Source organism: Primulina tabacum, chromosome 1 (genome assembly GCF_025594145.1).
Source record: "Primulina tabacum isolate GXHZ01 chromosome 1, ASM2559414v2, whole genome shotgun sequence".
Classification (NCBI taxonomy): domain Eukaryota; kingdom Viridiplantae; phylum Streptophyta; class Magnoliopsida; order Lamiales; family Gesneriaceae; genus Primulina; species Primulina tabacum.
In genome coordinates this window covers 46,870,740-46,893,292 of record NC_134550.1, presented here as the reverse complement: position 1 = coordinate 46,893,292, position 22,553 = coordinate 46,870,740, and the positions used below count along the sequence as shown (strand labels likewise).

General features: G+C 39.8%; 1 protein-coding gene and 1 non-coding gene across 2 annotated transcripts; one reads left to right on the top strand and one right to left on the bottom strand.

Annotated features, from left to right (window-relative positions):
• The first annotated feature begins 7,074 nt into the window (after window positions 1-7,074).
• Window positions 7,075-7,180, top strand: LOC142521271 (small nucleolar RNA R71). Its single transcript, XR_012814116.1, has one exon. It is a non-coding gene; the product is annotated as a small nucleolar RNA R71 (small nucleolar RNA).
• Window positions 7,181-16,911: 9,731 nt separating this feature from the next.
• On the bottom strand, window positions 16,912-18,864 carry LOC142545118 (uncharacterized). The gene is made up of 3 exons (XM_075652097.1): window positions 18,053-18,864; window positions 17,594-17,843; window positions 16,912-17,181 (listed from the first exon to the last, which is right to left on the bottom strand). The coding sequence occupies exons 1-3, from the start codon at window positions 18,799-18,801 to the stop codon at window positions 16,993-16,995; spliced, it is 1,188 nt and encodes a 395-aa protein (XP_075508212.1). The 5' UTR covers window positions 18,802-18,864; the 3' UTR covers window positions 16,912-16,992.
• Between the last annotated feature and the right edge of the window lie 3,689 nt (window positions 18,865-22,553).

The window sequence follows — 22,553 nt, the reverse complement described above, 5'->3', positions numbered from 1 at the left end:
TTTACCCATCCTCTACTCGCAGTTTGTCTGATAATAAGAATATTCTCCTCAAGCTGGAAACCTCGCTCCCGAATCGGAGCGCGATGTATTTTCGCATGCTCATATTGTTCCCTAGCCGCAGTATTCACAAATAATTGGGAAGTATGAGATGACGAAGAAGAAGCACCGTGACTTACCCGAGCCTTTTTAGGTGCCATCGTTGTTGACGATTTCTGAAGAACAATAAGCCCGGAGTAGGAGGGTGTGTCGCCGAGAGAATGCTCGTCGGAACTCGGAGGAGGTGGCCGGAATAACGCAGCGGTGGCCGGAGTTTGTAGAGATGGCCGGAAAGTTCAATTTTTGACCGGAAAAATCACTTCTTGATGTTTGGTGCGGATGGAGACCCACGATTTGTACCTAAAATTGACACAGACAAGAGATTTGAGCGAGATTGAGAGAGTAGGGGCAAAAAATCGAGGGGAGGGGCGGCTAGGGTACGAATGGGGGAAGAAAAAGAAATTTGCAGATTTAAGAATCTGCGCGATCCGCCCGGGCAAGAATAAATGTCCGCCCGGGCGGATAACTCACGGCTTTTTTAAAAAAAAATTTGAAAAGGGACGCGTCCGGGCGAATGTAATGTTCGCCCGGGCGGAAGCTTCACGGCATTTTTTTTAAAATTAGAATGAAAAAGAACGCGCCCGGGCGGATGTAAATGTCCGCCCGGGCGGAAGCTTCACGGCTTTCCCCTTCTTCTTTTTTTTTTTTAAATAATAAGAGCACAAACTAAAAATCGAATGAAATGCAAGAAAAGGGAACGAGAGGTAGTTCTCAATTTATAGTCGAGAGCTGGACTGTCGGTCAGTTTCAGTTCGGATTGTCTTGGAACCGGGTGATTCCAAGTTGCGGCTCAATTGTGCCACCCATGTAGTGCTTCACTCGCTGGGCATTGACCGTAAATGTCCCATTCTTTCCGTTGTGCAATTCTACAGCTCTCGATGGGTAAACTTTAGAAATTACGAATGGACCAGACCATCGCGACTTCAATTTTTCGGGAAAAAGTCGCAACCGGGAGTTGTAAAGCAGGACGTTTTCACCTTCCTTGAATTCTCTTTCGATGATCCGTCTATCATGAGCTTTCTTTGTCTTTTCTTTGTATGACAGTGCAAGATCATATGTTGAAGGAGACGTCGTTCACCTGCATCAGTAAAGTTAAAATTTAATGCTTTTGTTGCCCAATATGCACGATGCTCTAACTCTACAGGTAGATGACATGCTTTACCAAACAGTAACCTATATGGTGTAGTGCCTATAGGTGTTTTAAAAGCTGTCCTATATGCCCAAAGAGCATCGTCTAACCTTACTGACCAGTCTTTCCTACTAACACCTACCACTTTTTCTAGAATCCGCTTAATCTCCCGGTACGACACTTCCATTTGACCACTCATCTGGGGGTGATAGGGAGTAGATATCTTATGTGTCACACCATATTTGCTCAAAAGTTTTTCAAATAATTTGTTGCAAAAATGGGTGCCACCATCACTAATGATTGCTCTCGGTGTTCCAAATCTGTTAAAAATATTTTTTTTCAAAAATTTCAAGACCACCTGAGCATCATTAGTGGCATATGCTTCTGCCTTCTACCCACTTAGACACATAGTCAACCGCAACCAAAATATATTTTTTCGTGAATGAACTGGGAAACGGTCCCATAAAGTCTATCCCCCACACATCAAAAACCTCACACTCAATGATGTTATTCAATGGCATTTCATGACGGTTAGAGATGTTACCTATCCGCTGGCATTTATCACAAACTAGCACATAAGAACGAGCATCTTTAAAGAGGGTTGGCCAACAAAAGCCGCATTCAAGTACCTTAGATGACGTCCTTGTTGGTCCAAAGTGACCACCTACCTCACGGTCATGGCAATGATTGAGAATTTGCTCAAACTCCTCCTCTGCAACACACCTTCTTATCATAGATTCTGCACAAATCTTAAACAAAAAAGGCTCCTCCCAAAAATAAGATTTCACGTCAGAGAAGAATTTCTTTCGTTGGTGAAATGATAGATTTGGTGGTGGTGTGCCTGTGACAAGAAAGTTAGCGAAATTTGCATACCACGGACAATGTTTCATCTCAAACAATTGCTCGTCAGGAAACCAATCATTAATAGCCTGATCTACACAGTCATTACTAACAAGTTCCAGTCTAGACAAATGATCCGCCACCACATTCTCAACACCTTTCTTATCTTTTATTTCCAAATCAAATTCTTGCAACAATAAGATCCATCGAAGTAGGCGTGGCTTTGCATCTTTTTTAGCGAGTAAATATTTCAGTGCCGAGTGATCTGTGTAAATAATGACTTTGGACAAAACAAGATATGAATGAAATTTGTCAAGCGCAAATACTACTGCAAGTAATTCCTTTTCAGTTGTCGCATAATTCAATTGAGCCTCATCTAAGGTCTTACTTGCGTAGTAAATTGTATGTAATACCTTGTTTTGCCGCTGTCCAAGCACAGCTCCCACCGCAGTATCACTGGCATTGCACATGACCTCGAAGGGTAGATCTCAATCTGGTGCCACCAAGACAGGAGCCGTCACCAAGCGCTCCTTCAAATTCTCGTATGCCTGTAAACAATCGGTATTGAAATCAAAGGGCACATCTTTCATAAGTAAGGAAGATAGAGGTTTAGCAATTTTAGAAAAATCTTTGATAAAACGCCGATAAAAACCGGCATGGCCTAGAAAACTTCTAACTCCCTTAATGGATGCCGGAGGTGGTAAGTTCTTGATAACTTCAACTTTTGCCTTATCCACCTCCATTCCATGCCCTGATATCTTGTGCTCCAATACTATTCCTTCTTGTACCATAAAATGGCATTTTTCCCAATTCAGCACCAGATTCGTCTCCTCACATCTCATCAATACCACCTTCAAATTCTGCAAACAGTCATCAAAAGAAGAGCCAAAAATCGAGAATTCATTCATAAAAATTTCAAGAAAGGTTTCTATCATGTCATGAAATATAGCGGTCATGCATCGTTGAAAAGTGACAAGGGCATTACACAAACCAAAGGGCATCCGTCTAAAAGAAAAAGTGTCATAAGGACAAGTGAAAGTGGTTTTCTCTTGGTCATCAGGCGCAATCATAATTTGGTTATACCCTGAATACCCATCCAAAAAACAATAAAACTCATGACCCGCTAACCTCTCAAGCATTTGATCAATGAAGGGCAGTGGAAAGTGATCTTTACGGGTGCATCATTTAATTTCCTATAATCAATGCACACACGCCATCCCGTAGTTGTCCTAGTAGGTATTAGTTCATTTTGTTCATTTTTTATCACAGTAATCCCACCTTTTTTCGGCACACATTGAACATGACTTACCCATGCACTATCAGATATAGGATAGATAATACCTGCATCAAGGAGTTTGATAGTTTTTGCTTTTACTACCTCTTGCATCTTTGGATTTAATCTTCTTTGAGGTTGCACAAGAGGTGAGTACTTATCTTCCATCAAGATCTTGTGCATGCAGACTGATGGATTGATTCCTTTGATATCCGCCACCTTCCACGCAAAAGCACTCTTGTGTGCTTTCACAACTTCCAACAGTTTGTCCTCCATCACATCTGTCAAAGCAGCAGAAATTATGACAGGTAAAGTGTTATGCTTACCTAGGTATATGAACTTTAGGTGTGGAGGCAATGGTTTTAGCTCAAGCGTCGGTGGCTTCTACCAGGCTTGACTTCTATGGGATCAAGTCTCTTCGATCTCCCAAGTCCTCTAATCTCATCCTTATTTGCCTCTTCCATGGTTGGTTGACATTGAGGTATGCCACTATTTCGGCTTTCTCTTCGTCCAAGTCATCTTCTCTCTGTTCAGTAGTGAGAGTGGCCTCCAAAAGGTCCCTAAGAGCATACTGCACATAGTTAGACACAAAAGCATCAAAAGCATCAATTCTATAACAACTATCAGATCGCAATGTGTGCTTAAGTGCATTAAAAACATCAAAAGTAATCTCTTCGTCGCCCACTCTCAATCTCAACTTCCCTTCTTGAACATCAATCAGGGCCTTGCCAGTCGCAAGGAACGGTCTCCCCAAAATCAAGGGCATCTCCATATCCTCCTCCATGTCGAGCACCACGAAGTCCGCGGGGAAAATAAATTTGTCCACTTTCACTAGCACATCTTCAATCACTCCGCGGGGGTACTTGACAGATCTGTCAGCTAGTTGTAAAGACATCCTCGTTGGCTTAGGTTCTCCCAATCCAAGTTTCCTAAACACAGAAAAAGGCATCAGGTTAATACTTGCACCAAGATCACATAACGCTTTACGAAAAACAACATCTCCAATCATGCAAGGAATAGAAAAACTCCCTGGATCCTTAAGTTTCGGTGGGATCTTGTTTTGCACCAAAGCAGAGCAATTTTCAGTAAGATTCACCGTCATGTGATCCTCCAACTTTCTCTTGTTTGCTAAGATGTCTTTTAAAAATTTAGCGTAACTCGGCATTTGCATCAAAGCATCGGCAAAAGGAATATTCATATGCAATTTTTTAAATATCTCAAGAAACGTACTGAATTGCGCATCCAGTTTGGCCTTTTTTAATGCTGCAGGAAAAAGAGGAGGTATAACAATTTTAGGTTGTGTAGTGGGTGCTAGTGTAGAGTTAGAAGACTTACCTTTGGATGTTTCAGAATGCTCATCCAATTTCTGAGTTTTCTCTTTTTCTCTTGACTCTAAAACTTTCCCACTCTTCAACTCGATAGCCTTCACTTGCTCTTTTGGATTTGTCTCTGTATTGCTTGGCAAGGTGCCCGGCTCTCTACTTGCTATCATCTTGGCCAACTGTCCAATTTGATTCTCGAGCCCTTTTATCGATGCATCTTGGTTTTGAAGTCTAGTTTCAGTGGATGAAATAAACTTAGACATCATTTGCTCCAGGTTGGACTTCTCTTCTCTAGGAGGATCAGATCTATACATCGGTTGTTTCCTATATGGTTGTCCTCCTTGCGGTCGATTCTGACTGTTTTGACCGCCCCATGAGAAGTTGGGATGTTGCCTCTATCCAGGGTTATATGTGTTTGAATATGGATCATTCCTTGGACGGTTGTGGACTCCCACTTGATTCACCGGTGCCTCATTTTGCACATAAAATGGATTGTCATCTTGACAGTCCTTCACAAAATGTTCATCTCCACACTTTTAACAGAATATCTCTTGAACACGCATAGTTGTGCCACCCATGTTCAAGCCATCTAGTTTCCTGTTCAAAACCTCAAGTTGTGCAGTAATAGCAGAAATATCAGTTACCTGGTGAACTCTCGCACTTCTCCGCAGATTGTTTCTTTCAGATTGAGGATGATAGCTGCTAGCAGCCATCTCCTTCAACAACTCATATCCCTCTTCAGCAGTCTTCCTCAATAGGTTTCCACATGCAGCAGCATCTATGTTGGAACTTTTCAAGTTCGCAATCTTGATTTTGATGTTAACAAAACTTGTTAATGTGTTTCTAACATATTTACTCAAGTGTGAAGTTGAAAACACAAGAAGCAAGCTGAAACTGAATTTTGCACAAACTGAATTTCTGGCGAACTTCAGTATTTTGATGATATCTCTCAACTGGATCATCCAAATGACAATCCGCCAACTGGACTGATTAGAAAACTCAGTTTGGAACAAATCGTGTTTCACGTCAGTTGGGCAAAATCGGATGTTATCATGGTCTAACTGATCGATCAATTACCGAACTGATCACACGAAAACAGCAATCAGTTGAGTTTGAGCAGCTGCGGTATTTTGGTCATATCTCTCAGCTCGGTTATTGAAATGAAGCAATTCAGTATGCGTTGGAAAGATAAGACGATGATCTACAAATCATCTTCAGAAGTCAAAGTCTGAATCAAAGCTTAAGATGCTGATAAATGACGATGAACTTACTGGTTCTGCACAAACTGAAATCAGCTAGGCTGATTTCAGCACACCAGCTAAAGACCAGTTGAACCAGACCAGCTGAACTGAACCAGCTGAAACTGAACCAGACCAGCTGAAGACCAGTTAAACCAGTCCAACTGAACCAGACCAACTGAACCAGTTGAACTGATTGACCAGTTGAGTTGACCAGTTGACCAGAGTTGACCAGTCGAGAAAATGTCCAGCAAGACGAATTTGACCGTTGCAATTCCAGAAACAGTACAGAAACTTTCCAACGGTCATATTCTTGTGTCTAACGTATATATCAGTGTTGGAGCCTATAAATACAATATATTGAAGATCAAACAAGAGCTTTTGAAGTGGATTCAAAGCATGGGCAGTTAGCATGAAGATATCAGCTAGTTGAGAGCACAAGCCCTTGTGTGAGGATACATTTGAGATATACACTGTAAATGATAAATTCCTCACACACAATCATTCACACATATACAAGAGATTTGAACTTCAAAGAGTAGTTGAGTGAGTCTTGCACAAAGACAATAAACTTGTGTATGTATTCTTTGCATATGAGACATTAAACAATATGCTGATTGTGAGGTGCTGCCTACAATCTTGAGTGCTAGGAGTTCTAGTTGGGTGCTGCCCTTCCGGAATGGGTTTGTACAAGTAGTTGTATAAATCAAAGTCTTCTAGTGGATCTTTCCCAAGGGGAAGAAGGGGTGACATAGAAGTGTTTGAAATCTCCGAACATCCATAAACAAATTCGTGTCTATTTGTTTATTGCATTTGCTTATCATTTTCACTGTTTTTAAAGATGCATTGTTGAAGCATTTTATGTCTTCTTCAAATACCAAAATATTGTATACCAAGTGTTTGATAAAATGCTTCAACTGAATATTTTTACTCATTCAAATTACATATATTTTAAATGGTTTACAAAATATTTAATCGGTTTCTACGAAGGATTATTTCGAGTATCTTCCGCTTGGTTTTTAACCAAACTCGATTTAATTGTCGGTGTTCAATATTTCAAGAACCGAGCTATTGTAGCTCAACGGTGATCCCCCTAACCGATCGTATCAATCTATCATAGTACGATTAGGAGTAAGTAAACCATAATAAAAGGTTTGAACAACTAACCCAAGTGGCAACTCGTGATGTGGGCATCTACGTAAGAGATCTTTGAAGCGCTCCCATGCCTCATACAACGACTCCTGCTCGAATTGAGCAAAGGTGGTGATGTCTGCCCGAAGCTTCATGGTCTTAGATGGAGGAAAATATTTGATGAGAAACGCTTTCGCCATATCCTCCCATGTGGTGATTGAACCTACAGGCAAACAATTCAACCAAGCTTTAGCTTTATCACACAAGGAGAAAGGAAACAAACGCAATCTAACAGCATCATCAGAAACTCCATTGAATTTAAACGTATCGCAAATTTCAAGAAAATATGCGATGTGCGTGTTTGGGTCATCTACTGCAGATCCTCCAAACTGGACTGTGTTCTGAATCATCTAAATTATAGCTGGTTTGATTTCAAACTGGTTTGCCCGCACCATAGGCCTCACAATGCTGGGGCGTGCTCCATCCAAAGAAGGTTGGGCATACTCCAGCATCGGTATGCGGCGTGGCATCTCAACACGTCTAGCATCATGGTGTTCCTCCTCATGATCGTTCTCGTGCCTCTGCATCAGTTCTTTCAGTCTCTGCTGTTGTCTTCTCCTGCGGAAAGTTCTTTCAATTTCAGGGTCAAACTGCTCAAGCTCCACGTCAAGTGACTTTGGCATGCACTGGATGAGATATCTGTGAAGAAATCGAAGGTGTCAAACAAAGTAAAATAGAGAATACTAAAGAAAATAACTAAAAATAAAATTGTGACTTAACAATTCCCGGCAACGGCGCCAAAAACTTGATCGAGCAAAACTTGCAATATGAAATCCTTAATAAAAATATGTTTTATATGCTCAAAATTAATCGCAACTGCACGATGTCAAGTTATAGTATAGTGTACGTGAGTACGAGTATCGTTCCACTGAAGACTGTATTTAACAATTATTATTTTCAGTTATTGAACATTTAGCAACGAACATTGATTTGATTGTTTTAACACTACTATTTTTGAACAAATATGCAAATAAAAAGATTCAATAATTAAATGATGAAAGATAATATCTAAAATGGTTGATTAAAATTCAATGAGAAATGGATTTGTTGGGAATATCGGTTCACCTACCCCTCGTTAATTAATTAATTTATTTGATAATGATCATATGCTTTCGACAGGATTTCCTATTCAATTGTCCACACTCTCTCGAGCTATGCCAAACTAATTCTACTCAATGAAGTAATTAAATGTCTTTAATTATTTATCAAGAGTGAATCGCATTTCGATCTATGAAATCCCCTAGTTTTCGACCCTTAGGACTATGACTATCGGCGCGTATCCAATTTCATATATCTATGCAAATTGTAGATCCACGGATTATACTACTCGTTCCTATCACAAGTTATTCTCTCGAACTCACTCGCAATATAAAGACGTTGTTAAAGTTAGCTACGCTCTAACAACACGATAAAACAATAGTATAATCAAGAATAATCAGAAATCGAGGTGTAAATTAATTATATCAAGGTTTTGGAGTAGGATCCCCTTAAATCCCAACAAATTATAAAGTTTAGCTACTAAAATTCATAGCGAAAATAAACAAAACTAAGTTCAAATGATAAAAACTAAATAAGAAATACTAGAGTTGACGAAAAACACGAAGAGCGATGCCCGGAAAGCTTCAAATCTACAATCCAAGCGCCGAATTCTCTCCAAAGCTTCCGTTGGCTCTTCAACCTCGTCTGAATGATCTCCTATTTCGTGTAATGATCCCTTCTATCTCATTCCCATCCAGAATTAAGGGAAGAAATCATCCAAAATCTTCCCACAAATAACGAGTGCGCCCGGGCGGACATAAGTTTCCGCCCGGGCGGATGGTCTTCGCAGATTTTCTTTTTTCTCTCTTCTTTGGCGCGCCCGGGCGGACATAAGTTTTCGCCCGGGCGGGATGTTCTTCGCAGAAATTGATTTTTTCTCTCTTCTTTGGCGCGCCCGGGCGGACATAAGTTTCCGCCCGGGCGGATGGTCTTCGCAAAAATTGATTTTTTTTCAAGCTCACAAGCGCCCGGGCGGACATAAATGTGCGTCCGGGCGGACGTCCTTCGCAAAAATTCTCTTTTTTCTTAAGTTTTGTACGAATCTCCTGAATTTTTACCAACGAGATACATGAGTAACAATAAAACATAATTTATTCTAAAATATGACAAAATTCATACAATCTAAACGATAAATGCAACACCATGCGACAAAACATGACATGAAAAAACAAGTAAAATCCACCTATATCAACCCCCCAATACTAACCTTTTGCTCGCCCTCGAGCAAAATAGGTGACAAGATAGAATGGAACATGACATAAATTAGCTCGACAGTGAATTCATAGTAATCAACCAGCCTCAGCGAAACTCAACATATTCCCTTGTCAATCAACGCAAAAGCACAATTCTTCGCACTTCCCTTGGTCTAGACATCGTTTCAAATAAAGCCTGAACGTGTGTGTGTGTTGTTAGTCCTAGCATCACAAATGATAGAGGGATCCATTCTCAACCATTGTCAGAGATTTAAATCAGTCTGTTAGGGTAAATATCACTCTCCTTTATTCCTTTGCACTCAGTATCCATCAGCAACTAATTTTTTTTTTTTTTGAATAAGAATACAGTAATGAAAGGACTATATTAGAACTTTTCATTTCAAATTCAAATCCATGTGTTTTGCATTTTTAGCCAGGAATAGGATTTCATTCCTTTATTCGGCTCCTCAACACTTTACATCTCCAACTTTAGCCAGGAATAGGATTTCATTCCTTTATTCGGCTCCCCCACACCTTATACTTTAGCCATGAATAGGATTTCATTCCTTTATTTTTAGCCAGGAATAGGATTTCATTTCAGATTCAAATCCATGGGTTTGGTTCAAGGGTCGGGGCGTTGGCTAGAGCCACATGCACCAAAACTTGGAGTCCTAGAAAAGTTAATCTCTCGGCCAGCTTATGGATGAGGGAGGGGTTCATGTATTTGGGTTTTGGGTTGGTTTCTTAGTGAACTTAGGGTCCAGTATGGTACTCTAGGATGTTGGTCAAGTTTTGGATCGACATGGTTCGGGGGTAACTCGCGAAAATCGAAAGTTGGCTTGGGGTCGAAGTTTAGGTGTCAAGTTAGAGTTTTAAACTAATTAAACATTGGAAAACGGCTCACAGGGGCTCGAGTCATGGTCCATAAGGGCTAAAATAATATAAAAAGACTAAATTATGAATTTAGAAATTTTATATTAAAGTTTGGGATTTTACGGGATTTAAACACCGTCAAAACAAGTAATTAAAGATAAATGAAAAAGTCTAATATTTAAGCTAAATAAAAATATGAGAAAATTCATGTATAATTATTTGGGATATGTTAGAGTCAATGAATTCAAGAAAAAGTCAAATTCGAGGAATTTTACGTCTAGGGGTAAAACGGTCTTTTTACACCTATAAATTAGTAAACGTCATGGCAGTGCCCTAAATGCTATTTTATGATATTATGACTATTTATGAATGTTTATGAGATGTTCATGATTAATTATGATTTATTTAAATGTCCATGAATTTTTATGATTTAAAGTTGACATTTAAAAGACATGTTGCATGCTTGGTTTCAAAAACAAAATGTTATGTTATGCATGATTTTTATAAAGTAATGAGAATGTAATACGTTGAAGGAAGTGAAGTAATTGTGACTAATTCGATAATATTGGAGATATCGTGAGGGCGACGGTCCTAGTGGGAGCCCGACGATCGTGTTTCCATTATTAGGAATATGAGGTTATGAGGTTTGACGTAAGAATGGGAATATCGTGAGGGGAGAAGGCCCCAGAGGGAGCCCATTTATGGGAAAAGACCCTAGAGAGAGCCCCGACGATCGTATTTCTATTCGAATCATGATAGGCCAAGGCTCAGTTGACCGGTGAGAGTGTTGCTGATGTCCATGCCGCCCAGTACTGTGGTTTCATGTAGATGGATCCATCGATTTTTCATGTTCATGTCATGTCAGGAAAGTCACAATTAACGATCTGAATTCAACAAAGGAAAAAGAAAAGGAAAAGGAAAATGTTCATGATCATGTTAAAGGTTTATATCATGTTGAGGAAAAGGAAAAATGTTAAGGTTTATGTGATGCATGTAATGAAAGTGTTTATGCTTAAAGTTGATGCATCATTTTGAAAATGTTTCTATTTAAAGTTCATGCATCATAAAAGGTTTACGAAAATGTTCATGTTTGAAGTTTATGCATCTTCATGAAAACGATATTTTAAGTACAAATATTTTTCACTGTTATATGTTGACTGTATTACGTATTACTTGCTATAAAGATGATGATGTGTTGAGTCTTTAGACTCATTAGGTGTGATGGATGCAGGTGAGTTTGAGGGAGGTCTTGACGGGTGATTTGACTGGACTGAAGTTGCACACAACCCGAGGACCAGCGCTTCTATTTTTCCGCATTTACGATTATGACTTATGATTTATGCTAAAGATTTTAAGACTATTTATTTATGCTTTGAGAGATTTTTGAGAGGTTTAGTATGGGCTATACTTTTCAAATTTATTGTTTTTAGGTTTGGTAAAACATGCGATTTCATTTTTATGACTATTTCACTTGATTTTTAAAATGCTAGTTGGATGATGTTTTATTTTAAAGGGTAAAATATTTTATAAAAATATTTTCATGAGGTTTATGTGTATGGCCGAAAATTGAGTGTTTATATAAAAAAAAATTTTAGTACTTTTTAAGCAATAAAAAGGGCAGACGTTTTAGTATGAAATCTCTTATCAGAGTATGGTGGTAATTATGAAAGGGGTTTCATAGATTACACCATCGATGCAACTACGACGTGACACATAGTATCGATTCTTTGACAGCTCTCGATATACCAATAGTTGTCGAATCGATCGGGATATATGAGATGAAGGGGCCGTACTGTACGCTAACCATAATAGAATGCTTCTTGCAGGCACTATCATTTGGTAGCTAGGGAATCATGTAAGCGATGCTGCTAGGCATTTAACATGATTGGTTGGGTACTATCAGACTTGAGTTCTGACGTTCTTATTATCAAAGAGTTGATAATTAAGAATGGAGCAATTGGGGTATGCTCATATAAGGACATGTTTAGTCCCGAATCACATTAAGATGTGAACCCACGGCTAGTTGTATCAATGAACCAATGAGGGTCACACAAGTGCTAACTTTTTAGATCCCGTTGAGAAGTAAAATAGTTCAATGTGTTGAACAGCTTATAAAGGAGTTTATAGGCACAAGAAAAATTAGAAGTATGACTTCTATAAGGGGAATGTATGTGAGGCCCAGGGCTGAAGAGGGCGGGGGGTGATCGCCGGTGCCATGAGGTTGCACGGACAATGAGCGGCTCCTGGCAGGCTTCTAGGTGGAGGGAACATGAATGAACCGATCCCACACCAGAATGAGAGGGATTCCGAGACTATTCAATGTAATGGACTAGACAGTTGAAGAGGGCTTTGACTTGGGGTAATTTTGGGATGGGTGATCTCCTGGGAAGTTTCCGAGGGTGCGTGTGAGTGAGGACATAAGCACGCTGGAAAGACTCGTCTTGGTACAGTGAGGACAGTCGTTGAATCTGGGGCGTTACAGTTGGTATCAGAGCCGACCTCTCTTAGTACGGTGTGGTTCGGGGACGAACCAAGCGGAAGCTGGTGGGCATGTGAGGCCCGGGGCCGAAGAGGGCGGGGGATGATCGCTGGTGCTATGAAGGTTGCACGGACAATGAGCGGCTCCTAGCAGGCTTCTAGGTTGAGAGAACATGAATGAACCGATCCCACACCGGAATGAGAGGGATTGCGATACTGTTCAATGTAATGGACTGTACAATTGAAGAGGACTTAAAAGATTTGATATGTACTACTCATATCAAGAAGGTGCATCTTCTTTTTGGTAGCTCATCACATAAGAACTCCAAAGTTAAGCGTGCTTGACTTGGGGTAATTATGGGATGGGTGACCTCCTGGGAAGTTTTCCGCGTGTGAGTGAGGATATAAGCACGCTGGAAAGACTCGTTTTGGTACAGTGAGGACAGTCGTCGAATTTGGGGCGTTACAATGTAACTTTTAATTTGTGGAAGTGTTCCTAAATTAAAAGTTGATCAAATAAATAATGTATTTGAAAATTGTGATTTTCATAAACATTATTATGGACTAAATTAAATTAATTCAAGTGTTGAATTAATTAAATAACGTTGGGCCTTGTAGAACCCAATAACAAATAATTATTCAACTAGTGGGCTTGAGTAAAATCAAGTAAAGTTTAAATGGTCTCAAATTTGTTTGGAATATTTAAATAAAATTCCATGGGCCTTGTAATTGTTACAAGCCCAAATAAAATGCTTGCTTGGAAGGTGAAGGGTCGGAGACAACTTTTTCAACAAACAAGGCATGGCATGCTCATGCACTTTTCAACTTTTTGCACAACCAAAACAACTCATCTTTCTCTCCACTAGGGGTGGGCGCGGGTCGGGTTTTCGGGTTCGGGTACCCGAAATTTCGGGTACCGACAAGTCGGGTAGTAAATTTTACTACCTGACACCAACCCGATCGGGTACCCGAAATATTCGGGTAATTTCGTCGGGTACCCGAAAAAAAAAACATTTTTTTAATTTTTTTTTGAAAAAATATATGAATTTTTCACATTTCACAAAAAATCATGTCATTATACCGAGTTATAGCTAGTCATTATATCATATTATGGCTAAAAAATAAAAAAAATCATGTATTTTTCACATTTAACAAACCCATAAAAAAAGTAAAACAAAAAATTTCGAGTACTCGATACCCGATCGGGTATCGGTCAAATTACCCGAACCCGAACCCGATAATATCGGGTACCCGACAAACCCGATTTTTATTAAAAATACCCGACCCGATCGGGTCGGATCGGGTACCCGATACCCGAGAATAAATGCCCACCCCTATTCTCCACACCCATCTCACTTGGCCGAAATTTTGAGCCTCATTTTCCTTCAATTTTGTTCTTCAATTTTTGAAGAAAACATACTCTTCTCAAAAGAAAAATGCCTTACATTTTATAGTGCAAGTGTAAGGTGGATTTAACTTGTTGGTGGTGGACCTTATTTGAAAGAAGAAGTCCAAAAACAAAGAAAGCTTGTAGAGGGTCAATCATTCAAGAGCCAAGTTGTTTAGAACTTGGTTGAAGCCAATAATCAATCTTTGTGATTGATAGGTAATTTCTAAAACACCCTATGTATGACATTTTGTGTTTTATTGTATTTGTTACACATCTTAGTGTTTAGGGTGCTCGGTTTTTGCTAGAAAAATAATTTTGAAACTTCCGTTGCGTATTTCGGACACCTTAAACGATCACCCTTCATTTTTATGTTCAGTTAAAAAGCTGTGTTTGTTATCCTCTGTGAAACATTATCAAGATGGTATATAGGGATGTAAACGAGCTGAGCCGAGCTGATCAGTATTAGGTTCGAGCTCGGCTCGTGTAGGATATATATATGCTCGAGCTCGTGAGATGAGCAGTATCAGGTTTGAACTTGACTCGTTTAGGATATATATATGCTCGATCTCGGTTCGTTGAGCAGTATCAGGTTTGAACTTGACTCGTTTAGGATATATATATGCTCGATCTCGGTTCGTTTGAAAATTACTAAGCTCTCGGTTCGTTTGAAAATTACTAAGCTCGCGAATAGCTCGAGCTCGGTTTCGTTAATAGCTCGTATCATGTTTAACATGCCTATCTCGAGCATGGCTCGTTTTCGAGATCGATAACAAATTCGTTTTAGAATTCGTCGAGTATTTTTAGCCAAAATTTCAAATCGTATATGAGAATTTAAGAGGTATGATTATCTTTTTATAAGATTTCAATAAAATAGAAACGTGGGACAAAAACTCATTGCCTACAAACCAACCCAAAAATTAGCCTAGCTCGAGCTTGAGTTCACAATTTCTGCATATGAAGTTTTCAATATTCTCGAGATTGCGTTGTAATTGTGTATACAATTATGTTCGGATTTTATTAATGCAATAAGAAGGTTTGCAAATTACATTTGTCAAATCATCTCAAAAGCTTCATCGTCAAAACTTGAAAAGTTTAGGTGTTCAATTATTATTTTTTCCAGAAAAACTAAAATTAATTCGCTTTGCCTTTTGAAGTTTCCTGTCATTGATAAACCGAAATCGAATCATATACCTCTTTTATGGTTTTAATCGAAAAATTAAATATGAACTTATAAAAAATTTTTATAAAAACGTTTTTACAAAAAAATTTTTATAAAAACGTTTTTACAAAAAAATTTCATAAATATTTTAAAAGTTGATTTAAGTTAAGAAATAATTTGTATTTGAACAACTATTCTATAAAAAAATTTACGGTTAAAAAGTATATGTTTTGATTCTCGTTACTTTTATTTCTAAAACTATAAAAAAAACATTTATCATTTAAGAATTTTTTTTAAAAAAATATTTTTGAAAAACATTTAACAAAAATCTTATCCAAACAAATATTTCATGTTTTTTTTTTCACTTATAAAATACTAAAAACCTTATAAAGTATTTATTCGAACGGAAGCTTGAAATCCAACAAAGTCGTATCAAATCCAAAAATCACAAAGCCAATCCACTAATGTTTTTTTTATTAATATAATTTATCTATTCTTTTGCCATTTTAAAGAAAGATTGACTTCCAATTGAATTCATCTTAAAATAAAATATAATAAAAAAGATTATATCTCTTGTGAAACGGTCTCACGAATCTTTATCTGTGAGACAGGTCAATTCTATCGATATTCACAATAAAAAGTAATACTCTTATCATAAAAAATAATATTTTTTCATGGATTACCCAAATAAGAGATATGTCTCACAAAATACGACTCGTGAAACTATCTAACATAAATTTTTGCCAATAAAGAAATACTTTTTGGTTTAAACCAAAACCACGTACTTCGGTCTAGTTTGATTCGGTTTATGAACAAATTCGTAAAAAGTAATAAGCCTCACTTTCTTTTGCTTTCAAGTAATAATCTAACTCATTATCGGATACACACGTGACACGCTGAATGAATTATTGGAAATGTAAAATATAAATTTATTGATTAATGTATAAATATGTGTAAAAATATGATTGTGTGGTAAGAGACATAATATTATTTTAAAAGTCAATATACTATAAGATTGAAAACTATCGTTAAAAACTAGTAAAATAATAAAACCAATTTCTAATAAATATAAAATATTTAAAAGCTGCATTAATACCGCTGAATGCATAAAAAATATTATAAAAATTTTCATGGGACGATCTCAATAGTCAATTTTATGAGAAAAATATTTTATTTAGGTCATTAATGAAAAAATATTATTTTTTGTACAAAAAATATTACTTTATGTTGTAAATATAATATAAGCAATAAAGCAAGTTTGACATGTTTCACAAAAATAGATCCGTTTCATAAAAACTACACCAATAATATATATACCCATGATGGACATATGTTCTTAAATTAGAAATTTTATTTCGAATTATGTAATCGTACTGACCCAAAGAATATTTTTTTTATTAGAATAACATGCTTGAAACATGTTATTCGACCAAATATAGATAGTTCTTGTACAAAGTATTTACCTTTATGAATATTTTAAGATTTGATAATTTATCTATGAAATAATGAAAAAATATATTTCAAATCAAATATAATACAAGAAAAACTCAACTCAAATTTGATTTGATTGAGCTCGAGTCAAACGCAACTTTTTACGAGTTTAATTGTTTTTTCGATTAATTATATATAATTTCTAATTTTTAAAATGTTTTTTGGAGTAATTATATATTATTGTTTTTTTAGAAGATATATAATTTAAATATACTTTTGTCTATACAAATAAAAAAGCAAAGTTGTTAGGGAAAATAATGTAATATATTTACAGACATCTTCTACATAGAAAACACCTTCACATCTTCTTGAATCAAAGACGATTCTCTGTTGTGAGGTTGAGAAAGCATATCATGTTCACAACCGGACGGGATTACGGGTCGAATACTGCCTGGATTCAAAGGGAAAAGGATCTTGTAATATCCATCCATGATTGCTTCTAAATTGCATGTTTCTGCAACTTTTGGGATCTGGTCCACAAGGAGATCAAACAATTCAAGATCCCTAATAGTTTGAGATTTCAAAATCATAAGCTGTCACCAAAACAAATTCACCCCAGATTCTACAAGCTTCCAGAAACCGGGCTTGATGTTCTTGGCCAAAAATAAGGTAATTTGCATTCAGACCAATGGTCTGAAAAACAAAATCATCTAAAGTCCCTCTCAAGAAATGATAGGAAAACCTTGTCCGAATTTGGTTTCATTTCTAGTGTGATTTTCAAAGACGTGCTCAGATTGTGTTTCAAATTAAAACAGACCCCCATTTTCCAGCATGTTTGACATATGCAAGGGTGATGCATTCATCCACACATACTAATTGCTTTCAAGATCAGTATATTTCGCAACACTATGGTGTCAAAATGTGAAAAAGAACTATTTTTACCTGATATATGTCCCGCAAGTATCCGTGAAGGTTTGGATATTCAACCAGTTTCCTTTTGGTGCACTTGAACAGAACATTGTACACACTATCAAACCTTATCAAAGTCGTGAACAAACACACATCTGCAAGTGTAATGGTATCACCACACAAGTATCTTGAGCTCACCAAATGCTCATCCACCATGTTCAAAGTACTGAACAACTCGTTTACCGCGGTATCGTAAGCTTCTTGACTCTGAGCAAAGCCACACCTATTGGGCAGACAAATCACATCACAAAAGTCAAGGCTTGTAACGAAATCACATAAAAAGTTGAGAAAATTTATTCATTTGCCATGCCTAAATCCAGAGCTCGTTGGATGTAAGTCTGGATGTGCTCGAACAAATAGTATCTTTTCATTCACTTGAGTTTCTTAATCTTATAAATTACGGAGAGCTTTTCGATGGCGATGATCAAAAACCTGTATACACCATTGTTAACAGTGGGGTAGATAATTTGGTTCCATTCTTCTATCTTCTTCTTCAATCGAGGAGGAGCTAGGTCTAATCCCGGATTGGATGACAACTCATTCAATCCAGAATTGAACAGCTCTATGATATCATAGCTCTCGTTGCAAGCAACGTCCTTGTTGTCCACATCCCACAGCATCGGAACAGTAGACCTGCCGCTATATCCCCCACGCCGCAGATTGTAAACCTCCTTCAAGGTTTTACAACCATTTGCCTTGTCGGAACCAGGAACGAGCATGTCATTCTTCGTGGCAGAAATGGAGTTAGCCCTGAATTCCCAGGAGCCATCGGCGCCCGGAGAGGCTATGGAGACAGGGATGGAACCTTCGAGGCCTTTCAGTGCGCGTACGATCAGGGTGCGGTGTGCCCACGGGCATGATAGGCCGACGTAGAGGTGGAGGTTTGGGCGGGGTTGGATCGTGGGGCTGCGGAATTGGGACGCGGGGCGGTTGTATCGGCCGGTTGGGTCTGAGGGGGCGAGCTGGGACATCATGAGGTGCCAGACGGTGGACCAGGCGGCGCGGGCAGTTGAGATGAGTAGTTGGGGTGGGAGGGAAGGACCCCACAGGATTTTGGTGAGGCTGGTGATGGGATTTGTGTTTTTGGACATTTTGATGGTTGGTCGGAGGTGGCGGCGCTTGGCGTGGGCGGAGGGCGGAGGGAGGATGAGGGAGACACCGGTAGATGAATTGCTCGCCATTGCTCTGTTGGTCTCTCGAGTGAGTCGGTTTATACAGATACCAACTGCTGACGGGTGCAACAGTCAATACCGAAAACTCGAAAAATGAGACTAGAGCTTGGGCTGTTGCGACTAAGCCCACTTAAGTACCATAGCCCATATTACTCACTCAATTAGACGAAAAGGATTTTATTCATTGAGAATTTAAGATTTGTATATTTTAAATCTATCATAATTATTATTGAAATTATATCATTTTGAATTTACGCATATAAATTTGAAATCAATAAATTTAAAACGCGACATCATGTTATCTGATGCAACTCGGGCGACTGTGACGAGTCGGGTCGGGAACTCCGCCGGATTTGCAATCAAGATGTTGAAGGAAATATGACATCTGGACTGAACTTCTCTTCTTCCTGAGAGATTTGAGAGATCTGCGAACAAGAAAGTAACCACGTTAATGGGCGTCGGAGAGGTGTCCGGCGTGACCTACTCCGATGCTTAAGTTAGTGAGAAACTCAAGCAAGAAAACCAATGTAGCCAAGTGATGGCTGTGAGATTGGTGTGGAGAGTGGGAGTAAATGAATAATAAATGAGAGCATTCAATGTGTGAATTAATATCTGAATAGAGAGTAAATGCAAGTAAACAACCTGGTATTCATAGTAGAGGATGCAATGATGACCTCGTTCTCTGTATTTGAGCATTAATTGTAGTAGAGCGGCTGATTATACTCTATTGTTCTGACATTTCAAATCTCATACTAGTCACATCCAGCCTACTTGATTTTATCAACCACTTGCACTTGTGTCAGAAATAGGTCGGCTGTGCATACTCTAACAAGTCGACGCCATTAAATGCTCCACTTATATCGAGGTGGCCTAGGTAAAATACTTCTCGAGAATCCTTATGAGGGCCCGGGCATACAACATCCCGGGGAGATAATGTCCCGGGTGCTCCCCTAGCCCGGCCTCTCGACTGACTGGCCCTTCCATGAATTCTTCATGTCGCTTTCTCCTTGTCCCGGTCAATAGTCCATTTTTCTGACCCGGGTACTTTCCATGAACAGGCTCTATGGCCCGGGAGGTTCCGGGCACTATCAATGACCCCGGACATCCCGGGGTATCATCATTTCCTCCTTAAATAGTCGGGCTAGAGCCAAGCTCGCTGTATCGATTAGTTTTATGTACCCGATCAGGAGGAATATTTTGTCGTTTTTAGTCTACCCGAGATGATAAGGATGACGTCACCACATCAATGCTGACGTGAGACCTAGCCTTAAAGTTAACAGAAACTTTTCGTATTCCGAGAAGATAAACCATCATGCCGCCTCGAGCCTTGCGCCTATCATTTCAGATATCCCGCCTAATCATTCCGCCCAATTTCCTAGGTCAATCTGGTTCGTCCGATTCTCCTTAGATCAATGGTGTAGATTGACCCTTACCCTTATATATAGTAACTAAGTGATTTTCGAAAAATCATTTGCAAGTTCGAACTTGTAGCGAAGCTCTGTCAAATTTTCTCCTCAAGCTATTCCAACGTGCACTCTTGCTTTCCGGCGATTTCTACTACCAACTTTCCACCACCGTTCTTAGTAAGTCCCCTCTACCCTACTCTATTTCTTCATCATGTCCAATTCCACCTCATCCACATCCCGTAAGAAAGTCAGGGGTCGGTCGGAGGATAACTCCCCGACCCCTTTTGAAACCTCCGTTCACATCCCAATAGGCATACCTATTGTTTCCTCCCGACCCCTTCTTAAAAAACAGGCCAAAGCGTCTTCCTCCTGACCCACTGGGGTCTCGGGCAAGGGGAAAGACAAAGTAGCAGAGCCTTTGTGGTTCTCTACTGTAATTTCTACCCTTCGCCCGGGTAGTTTAGAGGAGGTAAAATCCTTGGGCTCCATCCCATCTAACTATAAAATCCGAATCCCCGGCCCAAGTGATAACCCAGGCACCTCTCCCCTGGTTTCCAGACTTTCTTCCTGGAACAACTCAAAAGTGGACTCCGATTCCCATCCACCACTTCTTTGAAAACACCTGCCCGGTTCTATGGGCTTCCCATTAATCATCTCCACCCTAATGCCTTTAGGATCATGGCAGCCACCTTTATTTTATTTCGTATGAGAAATATCCCGATTAACTCCTCTATTTTTCATTTCTTTTACTCTTGTCAGTTTAATGATGGGGTCTTCTCTTTCATGGCCCGTATGCATTACCGATTTTTTATTGACATTCCTTCATCTTTGAAGGGATGGAAAACCAAATTCTTTTTCTTGCAATTCCCCACTCTCCCGGCCTGTGATACAGGCTTCTTGTCTTCACTGCCCGAGCAACCAGAACTTCCCCGGGATTTCAAGCTTCTTCCCTCTTTCATCCATGCCTGGGATGCTTTGGAAAAGCAGTCCTTCCTATCCTCGGTGTTGATCGGGGGAAATAATCTGGTTCATTATGGGATCGGGTCCCGGCCCGAAGACCCTGTAGATCAGATGATAGATGAGTTTGATCAACCCGGGTCGCAGGCTGGTAAATTACTTTCCTTGATCTATTTATTTTTTGTATGCTTAACTGTCTAATATGTTGATTTATGATGCAGCTGAAGAAATGATTAAGGCAACTCTTCAGGAGGCTGCTGCCAAGAGAAAAGCCGAGCAGAAGAAGGCCCGGGCTGAGAAGCGAGCCCGGGAAGTTCAAGAGCAAGAGGAGCGACAAGCTCGGGCAGAGGTTGAGGCCCGGGAGCTAGAAGAAAGCAGGGTCCGGGTTGAGGCCGAGGTCCGAGAGGAGGACATCTTCCAGGCTGGTGAGGAGGACTCGGTTCCTTTGAACCATCATAAGAGAAAGGCCGTGGTCGAGCCGATCGTGGAGACAGTGGTGGTGGAGGACGAGGTTGAGGTGATCGCCCGACCTCCTCCTTTGACTAGTTCTTCTGCTGGCCCATCAGGGGGAATGCCCTGGGTCCTCCCCAACATCTTGGGGATGATGTTAGCTCGGATCTAGTCAAAATGATCCGGAGCCTTCTGTGCCCTGATGAGGTGGCACACCTCCAGGGAGTTCATCCCAACATGCTGCTTTGCGAAGGAGTGGCTCGGAATTTTTCTGTAAGTTCATTGAATTATTCATTTTTTCCCTTTTGTATCGTCTTCTCTGACCTTTTCTATGTTTTCAGGGCTTGCAGATGCTCATGCATGCCAATGAGCGAGTGGCCCAGGCAGCGAAGGGGGCCAATACCCAGGCCCAGACTGCCCGGGAGACACACGCCAAACTCCAGGAGGAGATAGGCCGGCTGAATGAGCTCCATGAGCATGTTCTGGCCCGACAGAGGGCGGTCTAGGAGCATACAAATGAACCTGACCCGGGCAGAGCTTGCTGAGGCTCGTGCGGAGGTGACGGCAGCTAAGCCAAAGGCGGAGTCCTCCCGAGTCCGAGCTGAGGATTTCCAGGCTGTTGTGGCCCTTATAAAGACTGCTCAAGAGGAACAAATGGCAAACTTTCTGAAGTCCCCTGAGTTCAAGAAGATGGTGGCTGAGCAAAGCATTCCCTTACTTTGAACAGGACTTTAATAAATGCCTGGAGCAGTTCGAAGAGGCGGGCCTAGTCCCAGCTGACCGGGAGGACTTTCCGGACTTGGAGAAAGCCGCTGCATCTCTTCCGGACGAGGAGGAGGAGGACCAGGGTCAAGATCCCAAAATAGATTAGGACTTCTTCTTATGCTTTTTTTTTAATTCTCGGGCTTCCGGGCACGTTGTAAATATTTTCATTTTCAATGAAATACT

What these genes read in the sequence shown, in the direction of transcription:
- LOC142545118 (XM_075652097.1), bottom strand. Translation starts at nt 18,801, where the DNA reads ATGGCGAGCAATTCATCTACCGGTGTCTCCCTCATCCTCCCTCCGCCC. An exon ending in GTTAACAATGGTGTATACAG is followed by an intron (nt 17,844 to 18,052) that starts GTTTTTGATCAT and finishes TCTGCCCAATAG; the next exon opens with GTGTGGCTTTGCTCAGAGTC. An exon ending in ACTTGCGGGACATATATCAG is followed by an intron (nt 17,182 to 17,593) that starts GTAAAAATAGTT and finishes CTTGTGGACCAG; the next exon opens with ATCCCAAAAGTTGCAGAAAC.